Source organism: Eptatretus burgeri, chromosome 11 (assembly GCF_056783735.1).
Source record: "Eptatretus burgeri isolate ZD-2024b chromosome 11, Ebu_testis_v1, whole genome shotgun sequence".
Taxonomy (NCBI): domain Eukaryota; kingdom Metazoa; phylum Chordata; class Myxini; order Myxiniformes; family Myxinidae; genus Eptatretus; species Eptatretus burgeri.
The window spans coordinates 3,841,216-3,853,758 of NC_140971.1; the positions used below are offsets into that span (position 1 = coordinate 3,841,216).

General features: G+C 48.1%; 1 protein-coding gene across 7 annotated transcripts in view; it reads right to left on the reverse strand.

Moving 5' to 3' along the window:
• Positions 1 to 12,543, reverse strand: part of LOC147016332 (kinesin-like protein KIF1A) — a 108,178-nt gene that overhangs the window by 35,802 nt on the left and 59,833 nt on the right. For all 7 annotated transcript variants that reach the window (XM_085847737.1, XM_085847738.1, XM_085847740.1 and 4 more), the window contains 15 exons: positions 10,959 to 11,038; positions 10,345 to 10,420; positions 9,713 to 9,792; positions 9,247 to 9,350; positions 9,010 to 9,093; positions 5,616 to 5,808; positions 5,266 to 5,338; positions 5,006 to 5,120; positions 4,617 to 4,765; positions 4,261 to 4,469; positions 3,856 to 4,026; positions 3,022 to 3,140; positions 2,701 to 2,786; positions 174 to 607; positions 1 to 58 (listed from right to left, as the gene is read on the reverse strand). The exon at positions 1 to 58 is cut by the window's left edge and continues 33 nt beyond it. In XM_085847737.1, coding sequence (XP_085703863.1) covers positions 1 to 58; positions 174 to 607; positions 2,701 to 2,786; positions 3,022 to 3,140; positions 3,856 to 4,026; positions 4,261 to 4,469; positions 4,617 to 4,765; positions 5,006 to 5,120; positions 5,266 to 5,338; positions 5,616 to 5,808; positions 9,010 to 9,093; positions 9,247 to 9,350; positions 9,713 to 9,792; positions 10,345 to 10,420; positions 10,959 to 11,038 — 2,031 coding nt within the window. The remainder of the gene's footprint in view (positions 59 to 173; positions 608 to 2,700; positions 2,787 to 3,021; positions 3,141 to 3,855; positions 4,027 to 4,260; positions 4,470 to 4,616; positions 4,766 to 5,005; positions 5,121 to 5,265; positions 5,339 to 5,615; positions 5,809 to 9,009; positions 9,094 to 9,246; positions 9,351 to 9,712; positions 9,793 to 10,344; positions 10,421 to 10,958; positions 11,039 to 12,543) is intronic.

Sequence of the window (12,543 nt, forward strand, 5' to 3'; positions counted from 1 at the left end):
CCTTCCTGCATTCTTCAGAGGCTCCGTCGAAAAGCATTCGTCCTGCCGGTGAATGAAGCTGCGGGAACCAAACACGCCCAGAACGAACCAAACCCATTACGTTTCAACCAGGTGTGAACATGAGGGACAGGGAGAGAGAGCGAAAGGCCGAGTGAGGACGAGAGAACACTCACTTAAACTGACAGAAGATGTCAGCAAATTCTGTAGATATTCCGACGGCTTGAAGGACGGTAACTCGAAATGCAAACCGCTGGTCAAGTTGTAATGTCCCGTCATTCACTTCAACATTGTCTTTTTCAAGGTCACCTTTTACTTCCTGCCTTCGTTGGTTTTCCTCCAACCAAATGTTAGCATCAATGGTATCTTTGTCTTCACCATCATTCTCCTCGAGATGGGCATCGTCGATGAGGTCCCTCTGTTCCACGACCTCGTCATTCCTTTCTGGCCTATTCTTTGCATCTCCATTACATTTGTCGCTCAGCCCTTGCGAGGTCGCTTCGTTCAACGCATGCTTCTCTTGTCTCTCCGGTGGTTGGCCTTCACCCTCCACCACCCGCAGCTCTTCTCGAGACGAAAAGGTATCCAGGGAAATGGAGAATGGATCAACCTGGAAACGACAACAACAACAACAACAACGAGAATGTAATTGAAATTCTTGTAATTATGTCAGTCCATCGATTACCATCTACAAACATGTCCTTGGTGAGCATCACAACCGGCATGCCAAGTCTCCTCGGCCTATGACGTTGGCCATTCGTGCCGTCAAAGCAAAGCTCATCAGGGGTTTCCTGCACGAATGACAGGACCTTGGATATTAGCTGAATAAACACCGGAACAAGGTTCACGTTTCACGTGGTAAACCAGAATTGGACAAATTAATAAACAAATTCAACACTGCTCTATGATAACACAACATAGACTCACAATCTTTGAATTTCCCCCTTTCGAGTGCAGCCTTTTGGCGGCTGGTTGCATCACTGGTTCGGGACGCGGCTATGCCGCTGATGCAGCGACCCCTATTACCAGTACACCGGTACTCATTTTGCCGACCTCGGAAGGATGACGGGCTGAGTCAACCCCCCCCCCCCCCTGGCGTTAATTCAGCGGCCAACACGGCTCAAATTCAGGACTCTAGGATCCCAAGTCACCACCCTAACCACTGAGCCAACACCAGGCTAATCGATGAATGATCATTTGACAATTCCCCACGTTCGTGTTCTGTGACCAAACCTCTGACTTCCACAAATAATAAAACCGGTCGTCGTGTGAGAAGATCCATGTTCAAACCGGAAGGTACCTTCAACTTGTATAGCTGCCATCTCCAACCGGTATAGCTCGAAGCTGTCATGTAGTTGTGAAGATCCAAATTAGGCATCGAAGGCACCACCAATTCCTATCGGGCCTGAGCCTTTTGCCAAATTGGGCAGCAATGCGAGATGGTGGTGCCTTTCATTTTGGAACTTTGATGTCCGGTATATGGTGCTCTGTGACTTCACAATTTGTCAATATGTGCTACAGGTACCCCCATATCAAAAATTGACTCGAACAACAGATGCCAAATCCATATCCTTCACAACGGTAATCCATTTCTCGGTGCTCCTCAGGTCTTCACTTATGTGAAGTGCGACGGACCAGGAGCTGTGTACCTTGTGCTGGAGTCTTCATGTCCCGTTTGGCACCTCTTGACACGGTGGAATAAGCCTGGTGTTGGCTTAGTGGTTAGGGTGGCTGGCTTGGGATCTTAAGGTCCTGAGTTTGAGCCCCGTTGGCCACTGAATTAACGCCTGGTGGGGTTGACTCAGCCAGTCATCCTTCCGAGGTTGGCAAAATGAGTACCGGTGTACTGGTAGAGAGGCACAGCATCAGCGGCACAGTCGTGCTCTAAGAAATGATAGCTACTTGGCAGCCAAGCTGCCATACGCAAGAACAGAGGACGTGCTGGAATCAAAAGCTTCGAGGATCATCTCTACATCTAGGAGGTGCAGGAAATGTTGAACTCCAACCACAGAAAGGTCAGCGGCCTATCTTTTTTTCTAGTATCCATTTTTATGGTATTGTGCCACCTGCCTCTCTGTTATCAGCCCCCCTTGTGCACCTCTTGATTGGACAAACCCCTTTTGCAACTACTTGATCGGGGTGGTGGAAGTCTGCGTGGCCCTGGCTCCACAAAGGCAATACACGGCATCTTTGACGCGAGGGACCTTTCGGTCACTCCCGGGAGATCCGTTGGCTATCTCTGAGCCACGGGCCTGTTCAAGCAGAACTGAGAGGGGCTAACCAACAAAAACGACGACGACTACCTTTTTGTTTGCCTCCCCAAACCCAGGGTGCTTGCTTACCTTCGCTCTTTCATCACTCATTTGTCCAATCTGTGGAACCGAATTGCAGCTTCTACTCAGCCTTGCTCATCCCTTCTGTTCGTTTCCATCTCACCATCGTATTATCCCAAACTGTTAATCGATTTTTATGTTCTGTCTATCTTTGCCGAAGCCATCTCATGTCTGCCCGCTTCTCCGCTTCGCTACTGTGAATGTGTCTGTCAACCCTCTACTACTCAGCTCTTCCATGAGCATTATCACCCATATATAAATGTTCCTCTAAGGCCGATAGTAACATCACAGGCCAGCTCGTACTCGCATCATCATCATCGCAAAGCACACAAACCACACAAAGCAGTTTTGGAGGAAATCAATGGCTCACCTCATCCAAGCAGCTGTCAGTGAACGAAACATGCACCATGCTCGACTGCTTGACCCCCACTCCATAATCTGGCACATCATCATTTTCTGGTGGAAAAGCACGAGTATTATCCTACTCACCATCAGTACCAGCTCCATTTCACTCTTCTACGTCTTCACCATTTGTGCAACCTCCTCTCCATAATTTATACAAAGCTCATCAATTATGCTCAGTGTCCATTGACTGCTCCTAAATACAGTGTCTCCCTTGTCTCTTTATTGCCACGATTTAGTCCTACAACTTGTGGTACCCCACAGTTATCATTCCAACGGGTACAGGTACCAGAGATAGGTTGCACAGCAACCCGCAGGAAACCACGGACATCTCCTTTCTCACTGACGATGGAGACTCGATGTAGCAACGGCACCCCATACAGGAGGTGTCCAAGATGTACAAAGGCCCTGTGGTGTCGTGAGGAATTATGAGGATAAATCCAGAAGGGAATGAGAAGAAAAATGACATCTGTCTGTGTTCCATGTCAACAGCAGGCAGTCATGCTCCCAATAATGCACGCTTTGCCAAAGCCACCAGATCCAACCTCAACTGCCAAGCAATAAGCAAAGACCACCACCAACCACAAGTCCATGTTATACCGACGCAGCAACTACAGCCATAAGACAGATCTGTCACGGCATATCTGTCCATTTCCACCTAAAACTAGAGCCCCCATCAACTATTATTTTGCCGATGACGCACAATTCGGCCTTAGCCCCACCACCAATCCCCAGCCACCACCGACCTGCCGATCGGCAGGAAACATGGTGGCTGGTAAACGAAAGGGTGACGGGTATCCAGGTCCCAGTGGAGGCCGCGTTTAGCTTGACCACTAGGACCTAGAGCCATTTGGCCAAGCTCCACTCCTGCCGGCTCAGGCCTCAACGACCAGGCCTTGGTGCTGCCCAAAGAAAGGTGGGGAAACTGATTGAGAGATGTGAAGGTGGTGTTGGGGTTGGGGGAATTGGGGGGGGGGGAGGCAGAAAAGGGGAAAGAATAGGAGGGAAAGCACAAAGGGGTAGGTTGGACATCAACACGAAGGCCCGTGCATATCTACTCACAACATGTATGGGGACAACAACAACAAAAAATAGATAGACGAGGAAATGGACCACTGGGTACCTTCCCACCATTCGAAACCAAGGAAAGCGATCATAGAAAGGGTCTCCGGCAGTGATTTCGCTCCTCTCCAACTCTTTCACTTCCTCGACCCCACAGCCACCAGATTCACACCCAGCCAGTGCCAAATCACCTGCCTGTATGTACTCCATACGCATCTGATCCAAACGGTGCCTGGGACGAACAAACGTATGGAGAAGCATGATGTAAGTGGTCTACAAAACCACAAAATACTTGAGGTTAAAAAAAAAACAAAAACACAAGAACAAGGGAGGCCTTTTTTGTAATTACAATATTCCAAGTCAGGAAAACCAACAAACAAAAGAGACAGACAAAATATAGACAGAATCAAGGATACAAATTATGGGAGGGACAAATGGACAAATACAGCATGTCGTGTAATCCCACCTTAGCTTTTCGAGTGTCCAGTGGTGTGTGGCTCCATTTTGACGGTCGGTAACCTCTACAACCACAACTGGCCCTCTGGAAAGCTGGGATGCAGTTTTTCCTCCGATACATTTGTTGCCGACCGATCCACTTCGCGGGGCGCATGTACGCAGCCCCGGGGGTAACGGGGAGTAATGGGTTTCAGAAAGAAGCACAAACTGGAACTCTACCTGTATGGATGAGCACAGGGGCAGGAGATGCCACGGGGTTCACAGGGATAGAGACCAAATCTGAGAAGAAATAGTAATAATAATAAAAAAGAAATTGATGGACGGGTAATGTATAAAAACAAAAGAATTGTGCGAAGGGTGCCTTGCCTTTTTATGCAGTTCCACGCTGATGGCATTTGCCTCCTTGAGCAGCCAAGCATTTCCCCACAATGCATCCCTTAGCGAGGTGAAGCGATACCTGAGCCAGCGATGTGCCGCTACGCTTGCCAGCCACCACTCCCTTTCCGTCCAGGGCACTGGATACAGAGGCAGAGAACTCGTCTCACTCAAACATTTTCATCACCCACCACCAATGACGTCATATGTCCTGCAGCACGACTAGCAATGCCTGTACCGCTGCATCTGTACAGAGTTCGAAGAACCTCCAATCATAGCAATCCCATTTCCTATCAGTGTTGTCTCCACACATTAAACGATAGCAAGCGTAAAACGAGAGAAAGATGACGAACGATACAAAATAAGGAAGCACAACTGACCATCTTGCACCTCATCATCCTCAGCATTCACATCTTCTTCGTCGTCCTCCTCATCTGGCCCCGATGATTGGGTCTCCATTTGCTTTTGCAGCTCCATCAGTCGGTTTTCATACACCTGTGAGGCACATTGTACCAGAGATGACGGTGTCGTAAATATGGGGGCAGGTGTGCAGCTGAGGTCAAATGCAGCCGATTACAAATGAGGAATACAAGCAGGTGACAGGTAAAGATCTAGTAATGCATTACATGTCACTTTTCACCTGTCTTTGCTTCTCCAGGAGTTGTACTGCTTCTTCCTTGTCCCGCTTGTACTGTATCTCCATTTCCTGTAAACTGTAACACGTGGAATAACGCCATCAAAAAACAAATCCTTGTTGTGTTTTAGGTCCATGAAAAAGAGCACGAAGTTGGGAGGATTCATGCATCGAGAGTGAAATCACCACCAGCTAGAACAACTGCCTGACCGACACGGTTGTTGTAGTTGGTGGTGATCCCTATCTCTCCATCTTTCTCTTCTCTCGTATGATTTGTGTTTTCATTTACAGTACCCCAGCACCTCAACATGCTCAGCACGTCACACAATATGGAGAGGACGGGAAGGTGTGCTGACCGTCTCTCCATCTCAATGTTCATGTCAATGCCCTGTTTATCCAGAAGCTCGCGTTGAGCAAATGCCCAATCTGCTGGCTCCCCCGGCGTCTCCGCGTCACGTCCGGCTTCGCGGCCCGCTTCGCGTTCGATCCTTGCCTGCTCGGGATGCGTGAAGCGGAACACGTGATTGGTGCCAAGAATGATGCGAGTTCCTAGGAGGGGTGAAGACAACGGTTGAAGAAGAGAACCGGAGAAACAGTGGGAGAAACGCCATGAGGTTAAAATACAAATGTGGAGGAACAAAGCTGCACATAAACCGGTTGTCAGTGTTTCAAGATTGGTAAGGTGGGAACTACATCATATTTATCTTGCGAGATTAATAAGAGAACACAGGAGAACAAAAACAAGAGTCTGAGTGAGACCATTTCACACTCTGTTCTGCTCATGCTGCCCTCAGGGAAGCACAGGAAAAACATTGAAATGTACATCAGCAACCGTTAACACACGAATCCACCACTAATCGGGCTCACTAGGCATTTCTTGGCACATGTTGGGTTGTCATGGGTATGTCTGCCTGCCTGGTGTTGGCTTCATGGTTCGAGTGATGGGCTTGGGATCCTAGGATCCTGAGTTCAAATCCCGCTCAGCTGTTTAATTAATACCAGGTGGGGTTGACTCTGCAGTCATCCTTCCGAGGTCGGCAAAATGAGTGCCAGCATGCTGGTATACTATGTCGGAGTGGCGACCCGTCCAGGATTGTTCCCAATAGCCCAGGAGACTGCTTAGGCAGCACCAACGCTCTGCACAGAGTCTGGTCCCAATGGATGGGTACGTGTTAGACATGTCCTTTGTCTGCGTGTCCAGTTTCTGTTTTATAAAAAAATAAAAACCCAGAACAGCGCTCGGTAGAGCGCATACCTCTGCCAGGCTCAACGGTTTACCTTTTGTATCTCACCGATAGGCTGGATCTGGATTCGGACCTGAACCAAAATCGAATCAGCTTGTTCTCGTCACCTATCCAACTTGTCCACCCTGTTTCGTCCGAATCTGTCCATAGCTTTTTGAGATATCGTGCTCACAGACAGACAGACAAACAGACAGGGGTGAAAACATAACCTCCATTGACATTCGGTGGCGGAGGTAAAAATATCAATCGGCGTTGGCGGTTGTATTATACCGTTGTGATAATTGTAATTAATGACAATTGAATGATTTTTCGACATCAGCAAATGAAATTGAAATTCCACATCTGAATAAAATGATTGCATAAAATAAAAAGAAATAAATAATTAATGGGGGGGATGCTGAAAACACCGAGAACAATAATTACTAAGATTAATTAAATAAAGTATACACTGAAAGCACAGGTGTAATTATTTGCGCCCTTATTTTTCCTCAGCAACGTTTTTGCACATGTTTTTTCGCGAGCGCCAATGCCCGCCTTTTTTTGGAGCGCACAGGTCGCCATGGTACCCGTGCGCAAGTGGGGGTCCGTTCTGAGGCGAGAGAAGTAAGAGGAGGGAGAAGAGGAACGAGGAAGAAAGCCAGGGAGGGAGAAGAAAGCGAGAGGGCAAGCGAGCCAAAAAGAAAGCGAGAGAAGTAAGCGCGAGAAGCAAGCAATAAGCGGGTGTAAGGGCGCAAAAAAAGGAAAAGATAAGCGAGCAAGAAGTGAGCAAGCGAGCGTGGGGTGCGCGTGTGGGTGTCTGACCAGCGCCAACAACGAGACAATTTGTCCTTCCCAGTGCTTGAGGAAGCGAGCGTATGGTGCACATGTGGGTGTGGGCAGCGCCGACAACGAGTGAGGTACGGGTCGGTCACCAACGTGTGAGGCGCGGGTCGGTCACACCAACGTGTGAGGCGCGGGTCGGTCACCGACGGACCGTGTGGGTCACTGGACGTCACCAGTTTCGTGAAGTGTGAGAAGCTGCCTGTGTCGCAGCACCAGGGTCTAAACCCGTGACAGACGATCTCGGTGCCCTCCCAAAGGTCGATTGGCATTCAAGGTTGTTCGCGAGAGGGTGCATTGGCAAGGCTGGGTGCTGACGATGGACGTGACACGCACGCACGCATTTCAGGACGTTTTCACTTCACAGACAACAACTCTCTGGTGAGCGAGACGACTCTTCTCCCCCCCACTCCCCCCCCCCAGAAGGATCTGCTGGGTACCCTTGTAGCTGTAAGTAAGTCAACCCCCGATAAGCATCTGCTCTTTGTCACTTTCCTGGCATTTTGATTGATTTTGCTTTGAAATTTATTCCTTTATTTACCTCAGAAAATAAAAAGTTCTTTTTATTTATTTATTTTATTATTAATAAATTATTTGTCCATTTCCAACCTGTCCGTGTTTGTCCTTTCCTTCCATTGGTCGAGCATTGTACGAACCTCGATAGAGGGGGAGGTAATTACCACAGATTTGACCAAAAATAGTCGGCACGCACCAGCGGTTAAAACGCTCGGCCGCCCTAATTAAAATCTAATCGAGATAACATCGGTGCTTTGTCGAGGGCGCCCTCCTCGCTCAGGAAACAACGTGACCTATAGTTAAACGGAATAATTAGACGGCGGACACTGGAACTCGTGGTTAACTAAGTGGCGTTCGTGGTTCTAAAACAACCCAACGTACCACAACGTTAATTGTGAGTGGTGGCCCCAGGTCCGGCTCTTCCGAGGACAACCGGGGATTAATCCCCCTGAGTGACAAGCTGGTGTCTCGGTACCCGTGGCCGCAACAGTATGTTCACCAGATTCAACCAAAAGTTTAATAACAACACCACGACTAAACGAAAAGACTCAACTCTGTAAATTACTTCAAGGGACATGCGTCGACCTTGTGCACGATGTGCATCATGGGTCAGCTTGTACGTACAAGAGGTCAGGAAGCATTCACGTGAGCTTTGTGAATACATTCCTCAATGGAATTGTGGTCGCTGGCCAGTGCGGGTTGGATTCTGACCCTGGCAGAGTTGTACCAAAGATTAAAAACGTTATGTGCTGCTTTCTCGTTTTACACCGATTCCTAGAGGTCAGAGCATGGACAATCTTCTGGGGTTGGAGGGGAGGCGAACGGGGGTGGATGGGGGGGATTTCTATTTAAAATGCCTCAGTGACACGCAGAGAGAAGGTGACGTCACAAAATGGTGTCGCGGGCACCCACCGTGCACCAGGAAGTTCCTTTCCCCAAGGTCACCCGCTCTGTTTGCTCTCATGTTAAAAGTCAAGAGCTGTGTGGTCTGGTATCTCTGTCTGCACGTGTGGGCGTGTGTGTACTTTGTGTGTGAGAGCTCTTCCATGAGCCTTAGACTCTGGAGGAAAAAAGTTGTGAGAAAGGTGCTCGAGGAGTTCTGAGAGAATGGACGTTTTGGAGAAGGTGAGAAGGGCAGCACTTGAGTGGTGGGTACCCGGGAAGTATTTACCTGAGCGAAGTGTAACCGCCTCCTCGACTTGTCGCCCGTTCACGAACACCTTGGCTCCAGGAATAGCTTCAAGGAACACCTCAACTACGAGAAAGACACACAAAACAACCTTCTCAACCTCAGAACAAAAGGAACACCGCTCACCTGGCTCCAATTAATGCACAATGTTTCCACCATGAGAAGGAACACGTCTACACGACGCGTCGTGCACGTACAGATCTCTGCATGTCTCCCCACCTGTCTCTCCGTCTGGTTTGCAATGGAAGCAGCAATGCTGGTCCTGAATGCATTCCCCACTCAATACAATGTCCTGCCTCATCTCAGCTTCCTCCCTGCCCACCCTGAACACACCACGGAAAGCACACGCGTGGTTCAACACCATTACATAAACATACGAATGACTCACAAGGCTCACAGTGACACCGACAGCGACACAGATACATGTGACCCGTACTGCCAAATCAAACAAACCATGAGGCACTGAACTTACGAAGATGTGCAATACATGCACCTCACACAGCGAACGTCACATGCCCTCAGGGAAGCACAAACACACGGGGTACCAGCGTAGCTCACAAATGGCACATGTGCGTGAGCAAGTCAAATAACACATTTAATTTCTCATTTACTACTGTCACCAGGTAGGACAGGCATTCCGAGGCTTGGAGCTGGGACGATACCAAACGGCACTGCACGGACGTACCTGGTGATCACATCTTTAATGTAGTACAGGAGACATTCTGACATGAGAGGATCTTCATTGAGGTTGACAAGGTGAGGAGTCTGTAAAGGATCATGCGGATGGCACACACAGAGTTAGCTTAGAGTGGTGCAAACAGTAGGACAGCCAGCACACAACTGTTTTTCGTGATGGTTGTGGTCGTCTATGGTGTACTCATTCTTCATGACATGAACTATCGTAACCGGAGAACTGAACTCGATCTTTATTCGTCTTTGGAGACAAGGGACAAACTTCCACACCGTTGTTAAATGGTTGGACCAAGAGGCCGGTGTGGTGTCTTGATGTTCCAGCATCACGTTAGGTGTTGTGTCGGACACCATCACCTGCGTTGTTTTCACAGTGCAGACTCCAGACTTGGGTACCCCGTATTAACGGGGCAGAAACCTCCACGAGGTGTAACTCTCTGGACCACTACCCAAAGGGGATCAAACAAATGCGAAACCAAGAAAGGGAATCCGATTCTTTACGAGCATACCTGAGATCCTTCACTCATGATTTCGGACAAGACAACCAGATAAATGTTTCCGACACAAAAGACTGCATGCGCATGACCACCAATAAAGCAACAATACAACACATCTCAATGATTACACCTTTTTGGGAGAGAAAACGCCAAGGGTTCCACCATCTTCTCTTATGGCAACACCCATCTCAGCCAGCAATGCCTCCCTGAAATGGCAAGAGAACATCGTCGGTGACAAACATTGGGGTTATGGGTATGAAGAGAAGAACATAAACACCAGCATGATGTACAACTTCCTTCCTAGATTTCTGGCACATGGATCGTGTTCAGAAACCTCTCGTTTCATCAAACCACCACCATTTATCGTCAACTCCATCAATGAGCTCAGTGGAGGGTTAACCACGCCATGAGGTCCACCTCTTGCTCCGATTACATTTCTCGCATCATGTGTGCACTTCCACACATCGTGATTTGTTCCCAGCAGTGCTGAATGCCTCTGCATGCCATTGTGTGCACCTGGCAGTACAAAGTGCCCACATATTCATGGCAATGAGCATTGCCTCCAAAAGGTGTGGTGTGTACTAAGCAGGAAGGATTGACACCAAATGTGTGGTGCATATATGGCAGCATGGTGTGTACACAGAGGCACAACCGTGGCACAACCGTGTACATTAGGCAATGCAACTGTGGTGTGTGGTGTGTATGTGTGGCATCACAACTGCGGTATGTACACGGCGGCCTCACCTGGCAGTACGGATTGCTTCCGTACGCCGCAACTTCTCTTCCCAAGTCTCATTCAACTCGGCGATTATTTTTTCGGACTCCTGCAAAGGCAATGCCCGCATGTCCACATGCAATAAATACACCACCGCATACCACGGCAGGTTCCAAATACATTAGCGCGCACCGCTGCATCACATGATGCGAGCACTGTACCATATAAAAGGATTTAATAGGATTCATTCTGCACACACACTTTCACGTCTGCAAACGCACAACTTCTCAAAGTGTGCTTTAACAAGTATGGCGCTTGTACGAATGACGTCATCACACGAGCCACGGGGCAGTGTTCACTGCTTGAGTCTAGGGTGGGGTATCGGTTCATCGACAGTATACACCTCAAAAATAACCGAGCAACAACTTTCAAACTGTGAAATCAAATATGGATTCACAGTTTAGAAATTCTAGTCAAGTTATTGCAACTTCCAAACTTTGGCTTTCAAGGAAAGAATCCTAAAGGGGGGAATCAGACGTGCAACATGTGACGTCACATTTATGTTCACCTGAATTGAGCCATCCTGGAAATTGATGTGGAAAACGCATCACGTACAGAGTCCGCACATGACGCACGTCAATCTATCACCTCCTGCCTGTCTTTCTCACTCACGTCCATGCTCTGCACACGCAGCTTCAGCGCTGCCGTGGCAGTATCATCGCAAGGAGCTTTGGGTGGTTTGTTATTGCCTTCTTAGAAGTCATTCAGATTGTGAATTTGTTCAAGGGTGCCGGTAATAACTCGCCCCCTCTTCACGAAACACAAGTGGGATCTTTAACATCCACCAGGACGGGTCCCATATTAACGTCCAACTGATGGATGGCACAATCAATAGGGTCTATTGGCCCGAGGAAGCCTGCTGTGAAGCGGGTGAAACGTCTCCCGAGACTCTTGCTTCTTGCTAAAATCAGTGGATTAAAATCTTCTTTTTCTTTCGAAATGGATAATCTCAGCCGCCCCAATCATATATCGATATATATGTGGTGGTAACACAATGCGGTCCTCGTATTATAAGTTTTTTTTTTTATTACATCTGATTTGTACCACTTCATTGCTTATTTGCTCTCTCAATTGGCACTAACTCCCATATTCGACAGCCCCAAAGATCCTTCCTCGCCAGCCCATACGTTCTTTGGACCAGCCCAACTGGGCCAAATCACGCTAATACGTGACACGTCCCAAGTTTATCGAACAACAAATTTCAAGATTTTTACTCAACGAGTCGAGGTTAACCCTGTTCAACAATTCAGCATGTTTATTTCGGTATCGCTATACGTACAACTGTTGATACCAAGACCATAACTTCTTTTAGCTGAGACGTGGTACGTTGAATTCGCCTTTAAAACAAAGCTTGAAAAAAAAAAAAAAATTAATTAACAAATTGCTTGCAGCCCAAAATTTTGGCCGGTGTGCTTACAAATACCTGGGCTGATTTTCAGTCCCAGTCCGTCACTGGATCCGGACTAGTTTGAGAAGCTGAAGATTTAGGCGTGTTGGAAACACGTGAACCACGGCGCTGTTTTCAGAGACTCATACGCCAAGCATTCGCAGACA